General features: G+C 41.5%; 1 protein-coding gene across 1 annotated transcript in view; it reads left to right on the top strand.

Annotated features, from left to right (window-relative positions):
- The first annotated feature begins 3,371 nt into the window (after nt 1–3,371).
- ADAMTS12 (ADAM metallopeptidase with thrombospondin type 1 motif 12) overlaps nt 3,372–24,566 on the top strand; it is a 144,271-nt gene continuing 123,076 nt past the window's right edge. Inside the window, exons 1-2 of the mRNA XM_064642842.1 lie at nt 3,372–3,576; nt 8,313–8,674. Of these exons, the coding sequence (XP_064498912.1) occupies nt 3,447–3,576; nt 8,313–8,674 (492 nt within the window). The 5' untranslated portion in view covers nt 3,372–3,446. The remainder of the gene's footprint in view (nt 3,577–8,312; nt 8,675–24,566) is intronic.

Raw genomic sequence — 24,566 nt, 5'->3', positions numbered from 1 at the left:
TTCCATCTAAATCTGCCTAAGAACAATAGATCAATGGATGCAACAATAATTACCCAGCACACTCCAATGAGTCTTTGGGATTCAGACTAATTCTCTTTCAATTCACGTCTCTGCCAATACTCAATACCTTTAACATGGCCCACCACACCAGGTGTGATTCATCTTCTTAACACTTCTAGTCCAAGCAAACTGTTAAGCTGCCTGTATAGTTAACAGATAATCAGGTCTAGACAGTGATTCACCTTGCATGTGACAGAAAGGGATGTGTCATCCTCCAGAGGTATCTTCTCTCCCTGCTGATCAGAGGAGCAGGCAAGCAAGTGTGTACTAGATAACTTTTAGGAGACTCTCACTCCTAGTAAAGCATATTTCCTGACTGTCTTCAGTGGGCTTCATTTTGTAGCAATTCCTCTATGTGAAATCATACAATTTGTGTTTCAGTTCCTCACTGCTCACAACCTCAGTTTTTCTGTTTCTCTGTACATTTCTACATACATATAAATTGCTACACACACATTTATTTTACTGCTGTCTTGGAAGTCTACTTAAATTTAAAAGAATCCAGATATTGTGTCTGGTTTGCCAATCCAGGCTTGATTGTGTCTCTTGATTGTGACCTTTCAATAAATGTATAGGTTTTTCTGTGTGGAGATGCAGTTACTGTACCGCAATAACTTTGTTGCCAAAAGAACATAGCTGATATAGTGCTGTATTTTTTTCTTTTTACAATTGAGGTTGAGTTGGCAAAAAAATTTCAAATACTTTCAAAAAAGGCGCCAAAACCTCTGGTAATGCCTCTTTGGAACAGGAAACTGCTGTGAAGAGACAGTGCCATAAATTCCGCTCACTTAAATAGCTGGCCTCAGTATGCAATCTCAGCAGAAAAGTGCTTTCTACTTGTGCCATTTCTTCACATTTTGACTGAATGTATGTCCTGGTTTTAGCAGGGGTAGAGATAGTTTTCCTCTTAGTAGCTGGTAAAGTGCTGTGTTTTGGACACTGTGACTGTGCCAGCTACAGGCACAACATCCCTTAAGTAGGAACTCTACTGTCCCCCAGGGTATTTTCTGATACTACACCCAGTGAATCATTTCTTCTGCACATGTACATGCTGGCACAAAGCCCAGGGAGTTATAGATGTTTTAGGCCAGATTCTCACAGTACTCTTTCTCCACTCCATATGACTTTTGCATCTCCATTTTTTTGTCCTTAAAGCAAACAAACAACCAAACCAACCAAACAAACAGAAAACCCCCACATTCCCACAACCTCTCCTGAGTTCCTAAAGCTTTTAGTTCTCCATCATTTCCAGGGTTGGAGAGAATTATAGGTAAAAGGAATTAACTTTTCCTGATGAGGGAGAATCCAAGATGGAACCTTTCATGAAATACTGTTGCCTCATGTCAGACTCAATGAACAACTACCCAAAAAGATTACTGGAAACTGAAGCAAATAGTTAAATGTCTCTCACGGAAGGACTATTGTTCTGATTGCCTTCAAGAAATACGTTAACCCAATACTTTGTAAATATATGGCCATCCCTTGGACAGTCACCCCTTCTTTCCAATGCTCCTAGCCTATTCTCCTTGTTTTATAGTCTTTTTCCTTTTTATTCCATTTACTGTAGATACTTCCTTATTCACCAATTTAATTATTTTAAACTGTTCATGGCAAATTGTGTAACTCGTTCTTTGCAACAATTCTCAAGTGTTTTTTAAATGTTAAATATTATGTATATATAATAGCAGTTTCAGGTCACACTTAGGTTTAAATTAGTCTCGGGGAAGTACTGAGAAAGAGCTAATCAGGTATAATACCCAATCTCACAAAACAGTTTAGTGCCCACTATCTGAATAGACTAAGAATCCTGATGGCAAGCACACCAGGAAACATGTTGCTGTAAGAGATAATGTTATTGATATGCAGAATATATGGACAGGTATATTAAATACCTTGCAATGAACAAATCTTCTCTTGGCAAGTGCTGTCTGGTATCTTTTGTGTGGTCTATGTCCTTCCATTAGCTAGAAGAGAGCACATGATGACTCCTAAATCAAGTATCACTCTTTTACAAATATTCTCTGTTTCCAGAGTTATCTTGTCTCAGTCCTGGGGGAAGCCACATTTCTACCAGATTCAGAAACCTTTGGAGCTTTAACTCTTTTTTGCATTTTTTCTGTTTTGGAGTCTGGGGTTCACAGTTCTCACAGATAAGGCAGTTGAACTGCGGCAGCCATTCACCTTGGGGAAAGTCTGAGCAGAGAAACAGGCACAAATAAGCATAGTTTGCCACAAAACTATACAAGAAACCCATGGTGGAGTCACCTTTGGGCGGGAGGCTTTTGAAGTAGATGTGGAATTCAGCCCAAGCTGTAAGCATGGGACAGTACCAAAGTGGGCACCCATCTGTGGAGCGTCAGCCTGGCAGCAATCTCATCAGAGGCCATGTCAGGGGATCCTTGGCAGAGAGAACACGGCATGCACTTAAAAACGTAGGTGCCAAGGCTGTTAGGAACTTTCCTTACAAAGGGAGGACATTCAGAAGTAACCCCAATGCAACAGCTAAAACACGCAACGGCCTCGACACTCTGAAGAGTCTTAGGCTGCATCAGGGAAAGTTTGAGTTGGACATTGGGAAGAATATTTTCACAAAAAAGGTGATTAGACATTGGAATGGACTGCCTAGGGAGGAAGTGGAGTCGCTGTCCCTGGAGGTGTTTAAGTTAAAACTGGACGTGGCACTTGGTGACGTGGTCTTGTTGACAAGGTGGTGTTCTGTCATAGGTTGGACTCGATGATCTCAGAGGTCTCTTCCAACCTAATTGTGATTCTGTGAGGCAGTCTTAAGGCTGGGCTTTGGCTGCTGAACCCCGAGGGACCGTGGGTTCCGGGCGCCTCAGGCGGGGCGAGACCCGCGCCGTCCCTTCCCGGTGCAGCGGAAAGTGGTGGAAAACGCTTTAAATTCCCAAGTGCTTCGAGCACTTTCTCCAGCGGCCGGGGGAACCTCTGCCGGGCGGGTGCGGGGGCTGCGCCTTCCCCGCGCCCTTCAGCGGAGACCACCGCCGTGTGACCGCGGAGGGGATGCTGCCCTGTGCGGGGCGGCCCTCCCGAGAGCTGCCGGGGCGAACGCCCCACTTTGGCCGCGGTGGAGGGCGGAGGGGGGGCGGCAGCCCCTGTTGGCGGCCTCTCCTCCCCTCCCCTCCCCGCCGGCCCGGCCCGGTTCGCCCCAGCGCGTTAACCCCTGCGGCTCCGAGGCGGGGGCTCTCGGGAGCGGCTCCCTCCCCACAGCCCTCCTTCCTCCGCCGGCAGAAACCAGACACCGGGACGGCCCCGCGCAGCCCTTGTGGGGAGCGGCGCCTGTGTCCGGCGGCGCCGGGAGCCGCCCCGGCCATGCCGCGGCCCCGGTAGGCGCCGGCGGGCCCCGCTCGGAGCCGCCCGCCCGCACCATGCCATGTGTCCCGCGGAGCCGGGCGCCGCGCATGGTCTCCCTCTGGCTGCTCGTCCTGCGCGCCCAAGCGCTCTGCCTGGGCAGGGCCCCGCCGGCCGGCGGCTCGCCCTTCCCCGACGGCAGGCAAGGTCAGTGCCGGCGGGTTTGGGGTGCGCGGGGGGAGCGGGTCACGTCGCGGATGTGCTTCCAGCCTTCCCGGCTTCCAGCCGGTGGAGCCGCGGCTCCGCGGCGCTGCTCGCCTCCCCTCCTGCCCGAGCAGCGCCGTGCCGGCCCCCGGTGCTGCCCGGGCTCCCTCCCGCTGGCAGCGCTGCCCTGAGCGCCAGCCGGGACGGGCTGCTCCGCGCCCAAAGTTCTGCACCGAGGGCTCAGCGCTCTCGGCTGCGCCTTCCTGCGGCTCCTTGGCAGTCACCGAGTTCCGCTGTGTAGATGAAGGTATCACGGAACCCCGCTTTTTTGCTGGTCTTCCTCGTTTAGGGGCAACTCTGTAAATGCCAGAATCGTTTTGTACTGCTAAGCTGAGAAAGTTTGCTGTCCTGATTTATTTATTTATTTTTAAACAAACGCTCGCACTAAAGCAGCGGACGCTACAGAAGGATTGGTGTTACCAGGGTTTAACACCCACTGTGAGCTATTCACGTTCAGTGAGGGTGGTAATTGCAAGTCAGACTTTATCTGCCGGAGGAGTCTTTGAGGCTGCCCTCGCAGGTGGGTCAAGTTTTCGACCCCTTTGGTCTTGGAGGGGTGTAACTCGGGAATTTTATCCTGTTGCCTGTTTAAGGAAAATTGGAGAAGTGGCTCCTAAGGGAGAAGAATTATGATTAGCTGGAGGACTCTGCCTGGTGGTAGAAGAAAGTGTAGGAGGAAATTTTGCTTCCTGAAAATCTTTCTGATGCAATTAACATCTGTGGTGCTGTCAGTAGGAGAGCTTGAACACAGAGCAGAAAATTTTCTCACCCCTCAGAGATTGTGGAAAAGAAAAGTGTTTAAGTAAGATGCGTGAAAAATGAACAGTTATCCTGAAGTCAGGTCCTGCTGGATTCATTTAAAGTAAATGTCACAGTCATTACACTCCTGTGACTCTAAATGGAACAGAAGAGGGATATGGCTGTGTTAGCATGTGGTAGCTGTTTAGTTGTCAGGCATTAGGAAATGAATGTAGAATTAATTTAACTTTCTAGGCATGCAAAATCTAGGCTTTTCAAATAGCATTGAGTAAAGAGGCAGTTCAAAATGTGGCCAATTGTTTTATTTTTTTTTTTTTCGGAGTAAGGTTTATTGCAGTGGGAAGTGTGAAGGACTAAAATTTGAATCTGGAATAGCTGAAGTGTTCTGCTCCCTCCCCATTCATAAAGAGTGTGGCAGATGGGACAGTTAAGGATGCCCTTGCTGAGTGTTGAAGGCCTTTTCCCTGCTATAGGGCTTTGGAACTTGGGATGTTTGCTGGGTAAAGAGCTGTTCTTTGGCTTGCAAAGATGATTCCTCACAAGATGAGCCACACTATTCCCTATCCCAAGGAATTGTTTGAAAAGAAGCCAGATGATTTTTGGGGCAGATGTAGATGAACTACAAAGATCAAGATGAAACAATGGCAAATGATGATGTATAACATTTTAAAGGACTTTTGTCAGGAAATGTGTTATCTGTCTGAAAGTAATTGTGGTGTTCCTGTTATGTGGGACAGATTGTGTATGTTTTTGTCTTTATTCTAATTTATTCACTTTGTGTACAGCCATTCTTAATAAGGCAGTTCTCTGCCATGTGTGCTGAATTTGTATCCACAGAGGAGCAGAACAGACAGCAGTGGTTTTGAATATTATCAGATGTTTTCAATGATTCAGAATTAGGAAGGTCTGCAGGGAAGATTTCTCTGACAACTTAAACAATACTTAGACTAGTCAAACAAGCATGAGGGGCCTGAACCTTGCTTGTCCTACATGCCCAGAGTGCCTGAGCAGTCAGCATGATTGCATGGCAAAGTACTGACTTGAGAGTGTGCTGCTCAGTGTGATGATTTGGTCTTGTTTGCAGCACAGATGCAAGCCAGCATGCTCAGGCTGCAGTTCTGGAAACACAATAAACATTCTCTGGAGGTTCACCTGACCTTTCCTGGCCTAAATATCCTGAGCAGTGCCCACTTCACTGGCAGGACTTCCCTGGAGTAGAGAGTATACTAGGTGTCCAAGGGGGTTGCTGTGACATGTCAGCCCTAAGGCTTGTCAGTGGCACTGATGTAGATTCCCTCCATTTATGTTTGCTGCTGCTAAGTTTTATGGGAACCTGTGGTGTTTTAATAGGGATTCGTGTTACTTTAGAAAAATTGAGACATTCAGTGTTGAAGGATGCAGCCCTTGTTTTTGTGCAGTTTGGGTTGCATGTGTTTAGTTATTCTTTCTTAGAAGAGCAGAAAGGTATCACCAAAATCATACCTCTTGTCTTTGTTTTAGATTCTTCTCCAGCTCAAAAGGTCAAGCAGTGTTTTAGGCTTAATATGGAGCTCAATAAATTCTTCTGTTAATGGTAGGATTGCCTTTGCTAACTTCTACCCAACTGTCTAGACAAAACTGATAATGATTACTTGCAGAAATATCTTTAGCCTCATCCTGTTAAATTTTTTGTTATAATAATCTTATTCCCTCTGGTCTTTTGAAAGCTTAATAATAATTCATTTCTACAGTTATATTACAGTTATTATTATTGCAGCATAATTCCCCTCTCCAGTGACTAAATGAGTATTTAAGGAGTTGGTGGAAGAAGCTGTATTTCTCTGCTTTGATAATCCTGTTGCCACCCAATTCTTCACCATTTTCTTCCATTTACTGATGATGGTGTCTAATTTGCCTTAACCTCTATACACTAATGGCTGTAGTGATGAGATAAAAACTTCCTTGTATAGTTTGAAGTCCAAAACCACAAGTCTTTGGCCTTGCATGGAGCTTAACAGTTAAGCCACAACAAATTAAGTTCAAGACATCAGGCAGAGGCAAATCACACAGTGACAGCAAATGAGTAAGTTTTCCTTCAGGCATTTGATTTGATTATTTAATGAGTTGTGCTGAAAACTGCAGAAATGGGGGCCTGGTCTTGCAGCATTCTCTGTTAGCCTGTCTTTGCTAGCACGATATGGGATGTGGGACTTCTCAGAAGTCTTGTAATTCAACATCTGCAGTTAAGCTGTATTTTTGGATGTTTTTTATCTCTTCTACTTGCCCGCTTTTTGCTTCACTCTGGAGTGTGAGGAAGGGGAGACCTTGGTTTAGCTTCAGCTGCTAAATTTTTTGGTAGCTGGCACCTTTTGTGCTACCTAGAGGCTATATAAACTGCAGACATGAAGGTGTGGACTGAGTTTCCAGTGTTTCAGTCCCCTTATGTGGACAAGAGCAGATGTCTCTCAGAACTTGTGGTAGGCATTAGTCACCGTGTTGTCAAGACCTGTCAAGACTGTTGAGGACTAAAAGCCCACTACTGTGGCTTGTCCTACAGAGGCTCCAGGTCACTGTAGACTGGTGGAAAGGCTTGTGTGTGAAGAAATCTGTTGTGTAAGAGAATAATTTTGCTTCTGAAATAGAGATGCTGCAGAGAGAAGGCCAGATTTCTTGTGTAGCTTTATATATGTGCTGGGAAGTGGGGTTTTTGTGTGTTTTGTTTAGTTTTCTTTTCAGTTGGAAGTGTTCCAGTTATGTGTCTCAAGGGTCCATGGCCTGAGGAAACACAAGCGGCCACGTGCCACTTCTCATACTGCAGTAATGAGGACAAATGAGATATGTTCCTTCCTGAAGGGGATGAATCCAGACAGCTGTCTGCTTAGGCATGATTTCTCCTGTGGCTTTAGAGGTGCAGGCAGTGGAGGGAGAAGTGCCTCTAGAAGGATTGCTGAACCAGACCTAGTCTGGAAGTAGCTGGAACAGGCTAATTGCTTTGTTAAGCATCTTAATTAATGAATGAAACGTAGTCACTTCATGTATAAGTGGCTGGGACCTTGGGAATGAAGAGCAACTCTGGGGAGAGAAGAACTGGAATGACATGTCGTCACAATGTCTTTTCAACTGAATATGTTCAGACTGTGATTTCTTGGGCAGAATTCAAGTACGCCAGTGGAAGATCTGGCCCCTAGGTTATGAGTTCTTATGGACTGTTTTTTATGTGGATTTATGTTATTTTCTTGGGGCTTTCAAGTTTCACAGTAATTAAAAAAAATTGGAAACAGGTGGTGTTTGTTCTGGATCATAGAGGGGACAAGAATGCCAATAACACTCTCTTCCCTTGCTAGATCTGGACAAGTGATAAGATGTCCAATTTTACTCTGGTTGAAACTTCTCGTACAAAAGATCGTGATTACTTCGTTCTCTTCAAACCCTTCTTTAAAACTCCCTCCTCTGCTGCAACAGCTGCTCAAGCTGATGCTGAGATGCTATTACTACAAACTATCAAGCCAGTTAGTGTTCTCTTTGCTTATGTGTGTTTGTAAGGTTCTGTCTCCTACTTCAGGTCTTCAGCTTTTTGAATGTGTGAATATGACCTCCTTGATCAGAGAGCATCATGTGCTGGAGACCTAGGACAGAGAGGGTTCCCAACCCTTGTGGTTTTGGGAAGGGGCATGTGTGTAACAGTCAGTTTTTTCTGTAAATGGTGACAAATTATTTGAAAAGAAGAATGTTTAGCTTCCAGATCGAGTGTTATAATGGGATAATAGAAAGCCCAAATGAGGACTGTGTTGCACGGTAATCTGTGCACTGCCTGCCTTTGTGTCACTTGGATTTTGTGGTGAATTGCACTCACTTTTGGGTTTCCCTTTAAAGTATGCAAAATCTGAACAGGCCAGTACTCACCCTAGTTTTGCTTCCTTTTTTCCCCCCCTTTCTTTCAGGACAATTTGTGAAGACATTGCCAGATTACCATGTGGTTGATCCAGCAAGAGTAGATGCAAGTGGACATTTTCTTTCTTTTAATCTACACCATCACATCTCAAACACAAGGAAGAAGAGAGATCTCGGAAAAAATGAAAATGTCGTATATTACAAAATTAATCATGAGGAGAAGGATCTGTTTTTTAACTTGACTGTCCACGAGGAATTTCTTTCCCATAACTACATAGTAGAAAGGAGACGTGGCAACCACACTAGTGCGAAGATTACAACTCGCTCAGGAGTTCCTTGCCACTTCCTTGGCACAGCATGGCAGCCAGGTTCCGGGAGTGGGACAGCAGCAATCAGCACTTGCAATGGCCTGGTAAGTGGTATGACCTTTACTGGGGTTCTGGGCTAATTCTGGTGTCATTACAACTCAGCTGGGGCACTAGTGTATGAATACGTCAGTTAAGAAGCTGGATGAGCCAGTGTGATACCTTACTGACATAATCAATATAATTCTATGGATGTCATTTGGATTTTTGGAAGAGAGAATCAGGTCAAAAGTCAATGCTGAGGCCCTTTAGCATTTACTTTTAGCTAGTTTTTTTTTTTTCTTTTTGGTGGTCTGGACTGAACATCTCTGTCAGTCGTACAGCTTAAAGCCATACAAATATCGAGTCATTGCTTTGATTCCATTAGTAGCTGGAATGCCTTTACAATGCATCTGGATATGACCCTCTGTTCCATTTCCCTCTAAAAGAAATGCAGCTCAGGTGCACTGAAACTGCTCTGTGAATCAAATCAACTGATAGTATGTTGGGAAAACTCAATGACCTACTTCAGAACTGCGCTGCAACTTCAGATATAAATGGTAGGTTAGATGCAACCTTAGCCAGAGCTTCAAATTCAAGTCTGAAGCACTGCTAGGCATCTCTCACTTCAAAGAGCACTTCGAAGTCTGGAACTTGAAGTCCAACATTTCTCAATATCCTGTGGTTCACATTGAGACAAGAGGATGGAAACCTTATTTTTTTCCAAGCTTTGGTTTGTTTGGTTTTTTTTTTTTTGTCACAGCCCTAGATAAAGTTTCTGTTTCTATAGCATAAGGCTAAGTATGTCTTGTCAAGCAGAGGAAGAAGAGATAGGCTAGGGACTGATAGCTCATTTTTGAGTCTGAACACCGAGGTCAGTGTGTTTAAAGTACAGCCTTTCTCTGCCAACCTGTCAGTATCAAAGCATGTTCCTTGATGTTGAGCTGTATGAAGCTTTCAGAAACTATGGAAAATCAGTATTCTGGCAGTGTACAAAAAGCAGTATGAAGACACCTCTGATATAAATGAAATGGGAACCTTTGGAGTCTTACACAAGTGCTGATAACACTTCTGGCACGTTGCCAGGAGAAACAGACCATTTCTTGAGGTCAGAAGCTTCAGTCCCACAGGCATGAAGATCAGGAATTTTCTAAGTAGTATTTCCAGTGGGGACTAACTTATCAAAATTTTCCTGATACATGTTACGGTCGTGCAAGGTCAGTAAGGAAAAGGACAACAAGTAATTCCTTTGGTTAGTTTGTCTTGTGCTCTACCAGAATGTCTTTGTTATTTTGCATTAGGATGAGAACTTGAAAATGAGCTGCTAGATCTTCGTTATGCCTTCTGAAGTACTTAGTCTGCAACAAGGATTAAAAAAACCAAAACTCAAATTGCATTTAAATTCAACTTGGCAATATCCTTAGAAGTGATTCTTTCACTTGGCTTGCAAATGTATTGAGTTTTTTACATCTGAAAATGTTTATTAATGAATAGTTTTGCCAGCACTGAGTAATGCAATCTGGTTTTTAGAATAAAAGCATGACATTTCTGAAACTTTTTTGTGGTGATCTCCTGCTTTCTAAGCTCTAGTAGTGATTTATATTCATCCCGGTGATCCCAAACTTTTTTCCTCTTCAGCATCAATTCCACTTTTACTTTTTTTCCCCCCTCCGTCTGGAATGCTTTGTGGTTTTTCGCATTGAAAAAATTTTTTTCTCTTTATTCTTATGAGGGGGGGAAGGAGAACTGAGAATAGTAAACACCACGGAATTAGAGCAATTTTTTTGAGATACTAAACGCGTATCCCATGAGGAGAAATGATAAGCTTGTTTACTGTAGAAGATTAACTTTAAAGTACTTGATAAAAAGTATGAAGTAACGAATTGCACAGGGCATGCTGATAAGGATCCTTGGGGCTGAGATGGGAAGATAAAACAGTGTGTTTGAAAGGTGCCAGCTTCATGGAATATGCTATGGCAGCAGTGGCTGCTGCACCTGTGACTGCCTGGGTCAGGACCATAGTCTGTGTGTGCCTTGGCAAAGGGGTCCTCAGTAAAATTTAGCTCCTCATTCCACCACTGCAAACTGGAAGAGTGCTGGTGTGCTCATAATTGGTGAAAACCAATATCTTAGCTTTCAAATAAAGGGATCAGGAACATTAGTGATGCTCCTTCCCTGACGCTGTTTTGGCTTGAGAGCCAAATATAATAGAGGGCCAAATATATAAAACGAAAAACATACTGTGCTTTTTTTTTGTTGAGATAGTCTTTAATAGGCTCAATGAAGCACCAATTTACCATGGTAATGAGTGACACAGGAAACTGTGTGATCCCTAAGCTTCCAATTTTTGGCTTTCTTAGCAATAGGAACTGATAAAAAATTGTAATACTGGAAAATACTGATTTGATTAAATAAGTATGTTTTATGGATACCTTTTGTTGACATTTTTAGTGTGAAATGGTTGCATTATTATTTTGTAATTTTGTCCAAGTGAATTGCTTATGTCATATTTTTCAATGCTGTTGCCCCCCACGCCCGTTTAAAAATGATGGCCTAAACTGGGAAAAAGATTTATTTTAAAATAAAAATCTAAATATGCCTTTGGGAAGGGAATACTAGTTTTAGTCCTCTTTCTGGAGTTACTTCATCTCATGTCAAGTCTGTTCTGGTTTGTATTTGACACTTTCATAATTTCCAGGATAATAGCAGTGTATAAGAACAAAACAAAGATGCATGGTGTAGGTTTGTGTTTTTCATAAAAATAGCTCACACACTGCACTGAAACCATTGAAAATCTAGAAATGTATTTTCATCTTCCTTACATTTTCACCTTGAAATGTGTTCCTACTTCCATTGACCATTACATAGGCATCGCTGATGTATTTGTATGTTCCCAAAATGGCCTGCAGGGGAAATAACAGAGTGACAGGTTTGAGATGTATGAATGGGCGGGCCAGCCATTGTATGACTTTGCTCTTTTTTAAAAATGTAACTGTGTCTCACGTTTTTCAGAAGTAAAGATGGAATAAATGTGATTCATAAAGGGATTTGGGCAGAGCTGGATAAGAGTACAGAGAATAAACTAGCAGAGATCTGGAGGAACGAAGTTGTCTTTTCCAAATTCTCTTTTTTCTAATGCTTTGTGAAATCTTAGTTTCCTGTTCATGCTAAATAGATCATGACCTTCTTAACAGGTTGAAGAATTGATGCTGTAAACTCTGCCTCTTCCTCTCTGGGTCAGTTGTTTAGTAAAGTCTTTTTGCACTTCTGAGCCTTGTTGAATAATGTATGAGACTATTAACATGGGAAGAGTGGGAGAGACCTTGCTGTTTATTTAGGGTCACAGTTGGAGGAGGGAACCCCAGAGAGGGAGTCACTACTAGAACACAAGAAACATATCAAACTGTGGCACTTGGAAGGAGAGCAGACGTGAAATCACTTAGATACAGGAAAATTTCCAAGATGAAGTAAAGGGAGAAAATAGATTAGTTTTTTTATCTATGAAAATAATATTTGGTTTGGCTATCTTGCTAGGCTATTTAGGGCACACTTCTAGTAACACTTCAAGTTTCCACAATACCTTTCCACAGAAGGCTATAATGAACTTTTCCAAATACTAATACCTTAATTGTCAGTTGTGTCTTAGTCCTGAGATCCCTTGTGTTGCAGCAGTAGTGTCAGCTTGTCCCCTCAGTAGGACTGGGAGGGAGCAAAGCCCAGTGAAGTTGAATGAATACCCTAGGTTTATGCACTGAGTCCTATAGAGCTGGGAAGTGAATTTTTCTCTGATAGTCTATCCCCTTCATTAGGAACAAAGCCCTCCTTTATCCATCAGTAACACAGACATTGTTTATAGTATTTTTAGATGACAGAGCATCATTAAGGCTTTGTTTCCTTGACACTTGTTTACAGTGTAGAGCTGTTAATGGACAGTTGCTTCTGGTAATACGTTTATCTTCAAAGGCTATGCAAGCATTAACACGGAAAAGGCAGAAGAATGAAAGGACGTTAGTATGGAGATTGAGAACGATCTGTGCACTTGTACCTGGTAAGCTCCTGGCCATACAGGGCCTGTGGACAGATCGAGCTTTGGCTGTCTCCAGCTTGTCAGGGGCTTGTCTCTGTCCTGATGGGCATCAGCGTTTTCAAGAAGTGCTGGATGCCTTTGAAGACTGGGTGCCTTTGCCCAGGATTTTTGAAAGGTTTGGTCTACCTCAGTTCTTCCTTCTGTGCCAAGCTGCAGTCAGGCCAGTCCTTTGTGAACCTTTAATTGGTGGCTGCGTGACTGTTTATGTAGTAGCTGGTAAGAGATGCTCCAAGTGGAACCTCTCTGGGCACATCTTGCCTGCCCTGACATGTGTGACAAGGTTGTCACCCAAGTGGAATGGTGGCTGAATTCTGCTTGAATGTAACCATTCTCCTTATTGCAGAATATCACCATTATGTGAAGCCTAAGAATGAGCTCTGGTACTCATGCAGTGTCCCCTATGCTCTTAATCTGGTCCACTCAGTGGAGCATAAAATCTACCAACAGAATTTTTTTTTTTTTGCATCTGTTTTGAGGAATTCAGCACAATCTCTGTTCTCCTGCTACATGCCAAGAAGCTTTTCTAGTTCGTGTGAGATGCTTTTTTGATGCTGATCCACATCTTATTGTCTTATGATCTGTCCTAAGTTGAACAGTTCTGTGCAGGTGTCATAACAGTATTTCAGGAGTAGTATGTCCTATGACAGTGGTCTAATACAGCTGTTTAGACTTTCCTCTCCTAAAGATATGGAAAGCACACATCAGCATGTTGGACTTCTTGTTGTTTTCCTTAGATGAGGTTTAAGAATAAAGGAATCTTTAAACGGTTTTATAATATTTGTTTTAAAGTAAAGGAAAATTAAAATGCGTTGCTAAGCTTATAATAGGTATGTTTATCTGCTTCCGTATGTGTGAAGTTGTTTGATTATTGACAATTTGTTTGTTAATCTGTTGGTAAAGGTAGTTACCAGAGCTTTGCAGAGCAACTGTATTACCCACTTCACTCCTACAGCCCAGAAAAATAACCATATCTTTCTAACCATATCTACTGTGTTATACTTTCAACCAACAAAAATTGTTTCTCTTCAAATGGAAGTGTCTTTTGATTATTAAAAGTGGCGAGAAAGTTAAGGAAAGGGCACATGTGTAACCTTTTCTTCACTTGAACTTGTGACCATCTGAAAGTGGATCCAGCCCTGATCCCTGACCTGTGATTGTATAGCCCCACAACACATTTGGGCACATGTCCTGGTTTGGTGGCTGTTATTTTAAGAGTTGAGTTGGACTGTATTCTTTAGTGCTACCTCAAATAAATGAATTTGATTCTGGGAACACAGCTACTGGGAGACAAATGCACAAGTTCTTCAGGGGTCTCTTCCTTTTCATTCATCTCTTTCTTCCTCTAAGACAGTCTCTTGCTCCCTTTGTCTTTTCCCTGTCTTATTGCACCTGGTGGGTTCTGCTTGCGGTTGGAAATGCGGTCCTATCTGCCTGTCATGTCTTCTCAGATGTCAGTGACATCTCCGCTGGTGATAATCTACTGGAACAAAAATGCAGGAGTAAGGTGTTTGGAGAATGCCAAGAATGAAGGCCAGCTGCCAGCCCTTTCCTTGGCTATGGGAATTGCTCTGTGGTTGGATACAATGGAGCTTTGAAAGTCTAATTTTTGCAAGTTGGCTTGTTCTGGCAAGTGTAAAGAGGGAAAGACCTGCTAAGTAACTTGGCTGTGTCTTCTCATATGCAGTAGCATGGAAAATACTCCGAGTAGAAAAATGTATGCTGAAAATAAATGCAGCGTCTTCTATGCATCTCTTCTGTGTTATGCTTGGTTTGCCTGTTTTCTCCATAATAGTAATAAATATCTGGATATTTTCCTTGATCGACTAGTGTTATGGTTGTGTTATGTGGTTGTGTTGTGTGGTGTTGTTTTTATTTTTGAAGATGATCAAAAGACAGGATGTGTGGTGGTGTGTGTGGTTTCTTTTTTCCCCCCACCCCCCAACAGATTAATCCTTCAAACTTTGATTAGTATTTGCTGCAGTACTTTAACACCCATCCATTTTCTTTGTGTTTGAACTTCAACTATCCATCTGCCAGCTCCCTTCCCCCAGTCTTTTGTCTGCAAAAATACTCTAATTGACAGGTCAAACGAATCTCATCAGTGATCTCAATACATGAGAATCTGGCTGTGTCTGTGGCTCCTGCTTTTGGCCTTGTCACCTTTAACCAATATGAAGTTGTTAGCCCAGAAGCTGGGTATGACTGGAGTTTTCATAACGTAGTCATTATGTTTAAGTGGAAGAGTCACTGATGGGGTAGGTTAAAATACGGATTAATCAGTATGAACTGATTTGAATGAAGTACCCAGGATTAGAATTCTCCTTTAAGGTAATGTTTTTCTTGGAATATGAAAAGTTGATTCTTTTTTTAAATGCAGTTTTAAGAACTCTTATTCTCTTGTTTAAATATGTATCTACATATTTGCTAATTATTTTGGAATATTGTTAGTGTATAGAGCTGTCAATCATATTTCCAGTTTCCATGAGTGAGTCTTTTTAATCAATCTGCTATGTGTGTGTTTTTTTTTTTTTCTGAAAGTCTTCACTCATGATTTCATGACTGTTGTGTTATTTGTAAAAAGCATATGATTACTGAGGGAAAACTGTGAGATTGTGACTTCAGTATAAAGATTCAGGATGCAGAAGTAAAAAATGTGCATAACATCTATTTTACCTTGATACTTAATAATATGAGGTTTGTAATATGGTCTGTTCTTTGTCTCTTCTAGTATCTTTGGAAGTTGTTGGCCAAATTCAGCCCAATCTGAAAGAGAAATGGAGGTATCAAAGCCATTAAATTCCTATGAATTTTACAGGTAAAAGTGGGAACTTCTGATCAGTGAAATGATGGATAGGCACATGCAGAGTGACCAATGGCTTAGCACAGTTGTAAGTTGTTACAGAACAGGGTGCAGTGCTACCCATGGCCCTGCTGATGGTGAGGAGTGCTGGAGGATTCAGGAGGGATTGGAGAAAATTACCTTATGTGAAAAAAATGGAGCACATGCGAGAACTAAATCTGTGGGGGAACAAGGCTTTGACTGTTATGCTGTTCACAGAATTTTTTTTTTCTTTAATCCATTTTCATGATGTTGAAAGGAGTGGTCCAGCTCAGAAGCAAACAGCATTGTTTGCACTGGTTGCCATATTAATAACATGCTGTACCTGCTGCCCATCACAGCGCGTATTTTGTGTGTAATCATTAATAATGAGCTGAAGAGGGGGGAAGAGCTGAAGCTTTTCTACATACCCGGTCAGTGATGCATATAATGTGACATTAATAGGGACAAATCTTGCCAACTGCATGCCTTATTTTCTAGTTCTTCAGAGAAAAGGAAATTACGAAGAAAAGCCTGCCTTGCTTCTGAGCAGACAAACGCTAGCAAGCTGTTTGGTGATGAGCAGCAGATTCAACAACAGATTCAAATATCTCTGTCTACTTCTTGCAGTTAGAGGATAGATATGCAAGTGGTACTTTTACAGCAGCTGTGTGAGCCTGGCTTCTGACACCAGCTCAAAACCAGCAGCCTGAAGATCAGATCCTGCCTTTTCAATTCTCTTTGTCTGTCAGAGAGGAGCAGTTGCAGTCTCTGAACAATATAAGCATCAGCACATGGCTGTATATACACATATATCAGACACACAGATATGCAAATTTGTATGCATGTATGTAGGTCTGTCACACTGCAGCTAAAGCTCCTGGGTTAAGATCTACATGGTGTGCTGAGGCAGCAAATTGTTTGTTTGTTTTAAGAATCTGGTGCTTAACAATGGACTTTCCTAACCCATTTTAAATTGCAACAGAATTTAGGTATTTAGTGATTTAGTCTGGGATATTTATGTGCTTTATATCCACACTGGCTTCATGGTGTGCTTTGGAGAAGGACTCATCTGAAATTTCAAGTATTAAAAATAAATAAGTAGTCATGAAAAAGCTGATTGTCTTGGCTAAACAGTGCCTGTGTTTAAATGCATTCATTGTGTGTTCCAATTCTCAGGGCAAACAGCAAGTCCTTAATAAACTGCTTATTGATGCACGGAAATCCCAGGAGCAGATTTAAACCTATTGTTGTTGCAACTCACAGTAAAAGGCTCATGTAGATATAGGTTTTGATTTGAAGTTTTCTTTTGTTAAATTTCACTCCTTTCCCCCCTTTTTTAAATGTATATATTTGAAACAAAGATAATTCTAAATGCCCAATCCAAACTTGAATATCTCTTTATTTATGTGCAATGTTAACTCTGTTTCCTTATTGAACAGTCATGGGCCAAATCTGGTCAAAATCATAAAAACAGAGACTGTGAATAGGGTGAATGTCTGTTTTACCAGGCATCCTCCGTCCAGCAATGACTAAGTAAATATCAAGGAAAGAGAAGAACATGGCACTAGGACATATCCCCTTTGTTCATCCTTGCTTATGTTTTCAATTCAGATAAAATCTCTTTATGAGAATCTGTTGATGAATTAGTATTTCACATATTTTCTGGGTATCCCGTGACTCATTTTGTGTTAGAAATGGGAATCTTTACTATGAATTATAACACTTAAAATGGATTTAGTTATATGTTCATTTGTTTTTCACTAGTTTTTTATCATCTGATGCTTCCTGAAAGTATTATCTTGGAGGAAACAGTGAACAGCCAAACACTGAGCACAGTGTTTGAGAAGGTTTACTTAGTGGCATACTGTATTCTTAATCATTTTTTGTTTCTTGGTAATTCCAAACACTTGGACAGTTGTTGAGATAGGTTTTTTATATAGTTCCATTTTTTTCCCCGTGAAAACAGCTGTTCAAGTTCCTATTTGTGCACAGTGGCAGGTAGGTGAGAGCCCATCTGCTGCCTTTTTCCCTTCACAGTGCAATGCTTTATCAATTTTCAGTATTCTACAGTGAATTACATTTTTATTGCTTCTTGTCCCGCTGCTCAGTCTCAGGAGTTTTCTGAAGTTCATTGGTTCTCCTTTGTCCTTACTCTCCTGAATTGCCTCTTGCAATTTTGCTATATCCTGTATAACAGACTGTAAACTAATTTTTAATCCAAATGTAAACACAAGGAAATTGGTTGAAGGAGACAAGGCCATAGCAGAGAAGCTTCATTATTAATAAAAAACACACCAAAAATGAGGTGCTTTTGCAGAGTAATTACTATAAAATTGCTGAATTACTAACTGTGAGATATAATCTATCATTGCCCTAGAAGGGGCAAATTTGTAGACAATGAGATATCTCAAATAGCAGGAAAGTAAATTGATAAAATGAGCAACTGATGGAGAAGAATTCCAGCAAAGTGATGAGAAAGCAGCCTTTAACTCAAGATGTCCCTAACTGGAAGGTTGTCAGAACATGTGGAGGTCAGTGGTTGTGTCCTTTGATCTTTGTACTGTTCTTGCAAGTTTTCCATCCGAACCTGCTCTTGTCTGCTGCCAAAGGTTACTGAGTTGAAAGGATCTTTATTTTAATCCAGTCTGGTCATTGCTCTGTTCTTATGGCACAGGGTATGTAATGGGTTTTCACCAATCCAGAGTATTTTTGCAATATCTGTTTGTTAATATAGGTGGCCTTCTATTGAAAGTTGTGCATTGAGTAGAAAACAAGAATTGGCTGCTGTTGCTGCCATGAGGCATGAGTAATTCTTTTTAAAACAGGTTCTTTCTGGCTTTATTTTCCATATGGAATCTGGAAGTCCTTTGTGGCTCTTTGTGCTCAAAGAGCCTTCGTAGATCCTCATGTTCATTAAACCGTCTTTGCCATGTCTATAGATGAAACCAAAGTGTTTGAAGTGCATTGCCTGCGTATTTCACAACAGCTGTCGTGTTTTTCCTAATAACTCATAGTCAAAAGGAGAAGCTGCAGTTCTTCCCTGAACAGATTTTTACATCATATCAGTCCAGAATGGCTCAGTACTTCCTGAGAGTTTTTGATGTATCTTTATATAGTTTAGTTAAATTACAGCTGGTAGCAGATGCTTGTCAAAAAATGACAGGTGCATATAACCTTCTTTTCATCTAAATGCACAGCGAAAGCTACTGCTGTTTCTTCAAAGTAGGACCCCAGTCCCAGTAGTCAGAAAAAAAAAGGGATAAATTAGAAAAGTACAGGTTTCTCCTTACACAGAGAACTGCATGTTTCTTATTTTATTGCTAGGTAAGCTACAGAGACAGCATGCCACTTGTTTATCCAATTAAGTGTTCTCTTTCAAATTGGGAAATGGATTTCACTTGTCTTTGGAGAAGAGATCAAAAGTCTGAGAATAGTAGCAGTTAAAGAGAGAGATGCCAAGGAGAGTTTTAAAGCTAAATGACCGTTACTGCTTCTGTGGAAGGCGATCCAAACCTAAGGAGGGAATGAAACTGGAGAGCGTAAATTAGCTTTGACTAACCACAAGGCCCCTGCCAGCAGTAGTAATCACTGTCTTCCAGGAAAAGTAGTAACTGTCTAGTGAAAGAGTGTAATATTAAATATGAATATCTTAGTAAGATAAAATAGAAATAATAAACATTAAATTAATTAAATATGATGCCAGATTGTCAGCTACACTGATTTTCAGAGTTGAGGTTTAGGCTGTCGAATTTATTTTGTAGCAGTGCTGTGAACTGCTCTGGTCATTAGAAAGGAATATTATCTCCAGCCCAGTTGTGTTATCCTTTGGGCCATTTTCTTGTAATTAGGACACATCATCTTCTGGCAAGACAGCGGAGCAGCTTTTGGCATAGTCTCTCTGTGTTATGGTTGTGAATGTTGCTTTATATGGTACTATTTCTAGTTAAGTTGATTATCATAACACTTCTCAAGAAATGTGTTCTGTAAAGAGCTGAATGACAATTAGGTATTTTAAAATATAAACCAGCCAAGTTTGTTTATGTCGAGGTTCTTTACGGAGACTAAAGTTAGATAAACTGAGTTACATTTTTCATCCTTTGACAAATGTTTTGTGTTTCCCCATTACTAAAAATTTCTATTCTGTGACCTATAAAGTCCCATCCAGCATATGAATGGAAAGTCATTATTCATCCAGACACTACAGTGTGAAGACTGAAGATGCAGAATGTAGAGGTACAGTAATGTACCAAGTCTGTAAGTGGATAAATGCTGTGGGAATTAAAAGTCCAAATCAGAAAAGCACATGAGGCATAATAGCTCAGATTCTCACAGTGGATGGACTTCTGTGAAGTGCAGGAATGTGAACTGTCAGTCTGCCACTGGCATTCCAGACTCTTAGCCCTCATACAGGCTATTTTTGTGTACAAGTCAGGAGATCAGACTGATCTGATTTAAAAATAAATAAACCCCAAAAAAATCAAAACAGAAAACCTCCACTAACCCATCCCCTCCCCCCCAAACCCTTAAACTTAAACGAGTCTGCTTTAGGAGTTTAACCTGATCATGGCAGTAGATTGAGCTGTTTATCTGTATTAGATCTGTAGCAATGCCACAGAGAACTGAGTAGTATTCTTCACTGTCCTTTGTCCAGTGTAGAATCAAATCAGGTCACCAATTTTTACTTGCATGATACATTTACCACTGGAGAAGCACCACTGTGACACAACTAATAGGAGTCATGTTGGACATTTGGGGATTGCCCATTATCCTTTCTACCAACTCAGTTCCATCCTGGTAAGTGGGCTAATGGTACTTACGTGGCAAAATTATTATATATGTATTTGTGTGTAGCATTTACTCTTCATTTTTTGGAATAGATCAAGGGTAATGATAGCTCTGCAGTTCAAAACTTGGATGACAGGTTGCAGTTCAGTGGTTATTACTGTGAAAAGTAAGACTGTTCATGTAGCCCCTTAAGTCTCTGTTCTGGGGCTACATTTATTTAAAATTTTCATTGGTACATGTGGGACAAGAATAAGTAATGTGTGATAAACTTTGCTCAAGACTTGAATCTAACCAGTATCATCTGTACGAGGAGGGACTGGGATGTTGTATCGCTAAAATAGGTAATGTTAGACTTGGAGTCGTAACTTTAGCAAATAATAGAAATTTCCACTTTTAAAAGCTCATCTGTTAGAAGCATTAAGACAACCACTTGAGTGTATTTGCTTTTTTATTTGTGGAGGGATTTGTAGTTTATTACTAGCAGGATGTTACCTTGGGAGAAAAAAAGAAAAAAAATCCCAAGATTCAAGCAGAGATTAGAATAATATGGGAAAATATGACTAAAGATTCACTCAGAATACAGAAGGCATTTCTCATCACTTAGCTTGAAAAAGAACTTGTGGGAAGTATCACATCTTATTTTACTATTCCCTGGGTGTGTCTGCATTTGGCAGTTTTGGGGAATGGGATTGAAGATGTTGCTGTGAGCCAGTCCTCTCTTCATATGTGAGGTTTAGTTTTTGCAAGGGAGAACTGGCAACTGGATCTGTGGATTTAGGGTTTCCCTTTGTATCCTGTTTCTAGCTGCCTGAGTACTATTTTGAATGCAGAGACCAGAGTGATTTGTGAGAATTCACAGTCTCTTCTTGCAAGAAGCAGGCTGGCATTCTTGGGAAGATCTGGAAAACTTAGAAAAAGTGCATAGAGATTGAAATTGGAGCATAAGACATAAGGTAACTGTGGCAGATAATTTAGGCATTCTTGGACCTATCTGAAGGTGAGATTTCAAGAAGTCAAGACATCCCCTCTTTTGCACTACTCTGAAATCTGATTGAGAAAAATCTTGTGTCCTTCAGAAGTGGCTTTTGTTGACTTCAGCCTTATCTTTCTTGTAAGAATATAAAAGCTAAAGTGAAGGTAATTCTTCAGGGCAAGTGTACCTATATTTGTATAGGTCCAGATAATGCAACTGATACAAATAATTAAAAGCAGCACCTTTCCCAAGTATTGTAACCTAAATATTCAAAGGCTTCTGAACCAAGTGAGATACCTAATATGAGCTAAATTAACACATCTGTGGGTGATACAGGAAGACAGAGGAGACAAGAAGTAAAGGAGAGACAGAACTTTAAGGAAAAGGGAAAAAAAGAAGGAGGATAGGGTGTTGTTCACGCAGTTGATTGCAGAGAAAAGATCTTAGCCCAAGTTCAGTTGTCTGTGAACTGTTATAAACAGAAGCTGAGGCACTGCAGCATGTATACCTCTAAGGGAGGGTCAGCACAGCAATATTGCTGTAGGGCTTGTGTCAGGAGCCATTTTGCAGCAGTATAACAGCTTTGCAGCTGGGGAGTCTGGCACAGCATTAACCTCTTTCATGCTGTTTGCGACAGAAAAAGTTCTGGGCAAAAATCATGTTTACAAATGGATTATTTCAGAGTGTCCTGTCTGCCTTCCCATCTGAGGCATTTCTCTTCCTTGGTATTAAGTATTTCTCTACTGATCAGAACAGATATACAGCAAGAGAAGAAGAAATGGATTCTGAAAACAGGGTTTGCATAGCACTCTGTAGTCTGGACCTGGTCTAATAGCATTCTCTTCTATAATTTTGCCCAACTTCTTTCCTTTAGGGGAATCAAGGATGGGTTACTGCATTGTCTAGCTCAGAAAAGCAAGAAAGAGCATCTCAGTATATTGGTATGTGAAATGTGCAGCGCCCACAACAAGCAAGCGCTTTGGCATTTGATGAAGTGGAAGGGAGGGGGCAAGCATGATATCCAGACAGGCTTAGGATGTTCTCATGACATCTTTATTTGACCCGTTCTGAGATGAACCTACCGATGCAAATACATTCATACCTGTCCGTTGTAGATGGTGAACCCTGGGGAACAGTGATTGTATCGCATCTTCTTGGCCAATCTTCATTTAAAATAACAATTTCTGAGCAGAGCAATGAGGGTTGCTGCATTATTCAGGCAGGATGCCCTAAAGAACATGAGTCAATAGCAATTTTTTTGCCAAAATCAAACAAGAAAAATTTTCCTTTTGCTTTGGTCTTACTATAGTTGCTATGGTATTTTGTATACCTTAGTCATATGTTAGAGTATATGATGTCTAAAGCAAGTTAACATCTCTGTCTTCACATAACTTTGTTATGAGACCCCTTTTGCTCCTTCATGAATGACACATTGACACTGTGTTGCTTTTTGAGTGGAATTCTTTAGTGTAATAGGAGCTTTTAGATGTGACTGTGACACTGCTCTGTGTGTTGTGTCCCAGCCCTCTGCTGTCCTTCCTAGCTCTGGCTTTTGTTGCTCCCTCTGACCCCTGCTTACAGCTGGGGCCAGCTGCTTGCATGACCTCTCCAGACCAAAAATGGAGGGTGTTGGATTTGGAGGTAGTCTGGGCACCCTCTTCCCCTTAATGGCATCCTTTTTTTTCTGTTCAGCAAAGTGCTGTGGTGCCTTTGAGCAGTATCAGAAATGTTTGGTTGTAGCAGAAGGCTAGTTGAGAACAGAGGTCTCACATATTGAGGGAGTGTACTCTCAATACAGCCCCTGACTTTTGTAATTAGAGAGGCTTCAATTACTGCCTACCATCTTTTGTGGTGCCTCTTTGGGCCATATCCCTGCTTGTCAGCAAGAGCAGGAATACCTGGGAGTGACTATAGGTCCTGACCAGAGTGCACTGAAGCTCAGTAAGCCTTTGTCCAAAAGACTTAATAGTACTACAGTTTCTAGGACTATCATGTATCTTTTTGGTGTTGGTTTCACTAAGCATTCAAATTCATTACTTTCTGTTGCTGAAGTAAGATAATGTATCTTACATTGGTTTGTTACTTGATCACGGTACACTGGAGGTGTAGAGGGAGAAGCCTGGGCATTCTGTACGTGCATGCTAAATTCTGCAGCATGGGAGCCAGATTAACTCTTTAGAGAATTATTTTCTGAGGAGTTTTCCAGGGTTGGAAAGGCTTTTGGTATCGTCTTTCACTTTAAGAAATTACTGAGCAAGTATGTGAGGCAGCAAACTATTTACTTTCTGGCTTGGATTCTGTTCTGCGTAGACTTGCATAGGTTTTAGTTAGACAGCAGACATGGTGCTTACTCTTTAGTCTCTGCTTTTTTTTGGTCTCTGACAGGCCAATTTGTGCTCCAGCAGCTGTAGTAAAAACAGAGAGATGTGAATCTGATGTGAACAATAAGAAATTCTAATTGTTTGGCTCTGCATAAGTGTTGGACAGCATCACAGAAAATACCTCCCGATCTGTCTTGTACAGAGGCTGAAGCAGAAACCAGCTCTGGTTTTCTGTTTCACTCTGATGTTGAAGAATGAAATTTGTTCTCTCTGTGTTCTGCAGCAGTGTAAACTTAGTGGCTGACTTGTAATGTAGCTCTTGGTGTTGTATTGTGTGTTACTAGAGCAAAGGTTACCCAGAGGGGCAGTTTCATGCTGTGGGTGCAGTAGGAAAAAAGAGAGTACTTCCAGGTTATATACTGCATTGTTTTTCACTCATTGACTGTAGCAGATTTTTTTAAATCTGGAAAATGGGTAAAACTGCTAGGGCTGAGAAGAGATGCTGGGGTCAGGGCTGGGAAGGGAGTGATAGTGATATCTGGGCAGTAGGGCGAGTTAAAGTGGTGGGTGCCCATGGCTGCTGGAGACCTTGCTGCGTTTGCTTGTCTGCCTCTGAGGGCAGAAGCAAGTGATGAGTCTTGTCAGTCACTGAAAGGTTTCCTGGCTCCCACAAACTGGCCAACAGGCTGCTCTGCCCAGCCGGCTCCTCTGCCCAGCCAGCCCAGTAGCTGTCTACCCAATCCAGTTGTGGGGTACAAATTAAAGGCAGTGTTTAAATGCAAAGCATTTGGTTTTGCACTTGAATTTACAGTACAAGGTCTAATTATACAGCAGCAGACTGGCATGATATCTCCAGGGGGTTTTGGAGTATGAGAAGAGCAGGGATTTTTGTTGAAAGAAAAACAATTTCTAAGCCATAAAACCTGATAAAATTATTTGCAAAAGTTGGTCACAGCTAAGGGCCAAGTTTTGC

This window comes from Pseudopipra pipra, chromosome Z (genome assembly GCF_036250125.1).
Source record: "Pseudopipra pipra isolate bDixPip1 chromosome Z, bDixPip1.hap1, whole genome shotgun sequence".
NCBI classification, from domain to species: domain Eukaryota; kingdom Metazoa; phylum Chordata; class Aves; order Passeriformes; family Pipridae; genus Pseudopipra; species Pseudopipra pipra.
The sequence above is the reverse complement of the archived record's forward strand: the minus strand, read 5'-3'. Positions and strand labels throughout refer to the sequence as shown.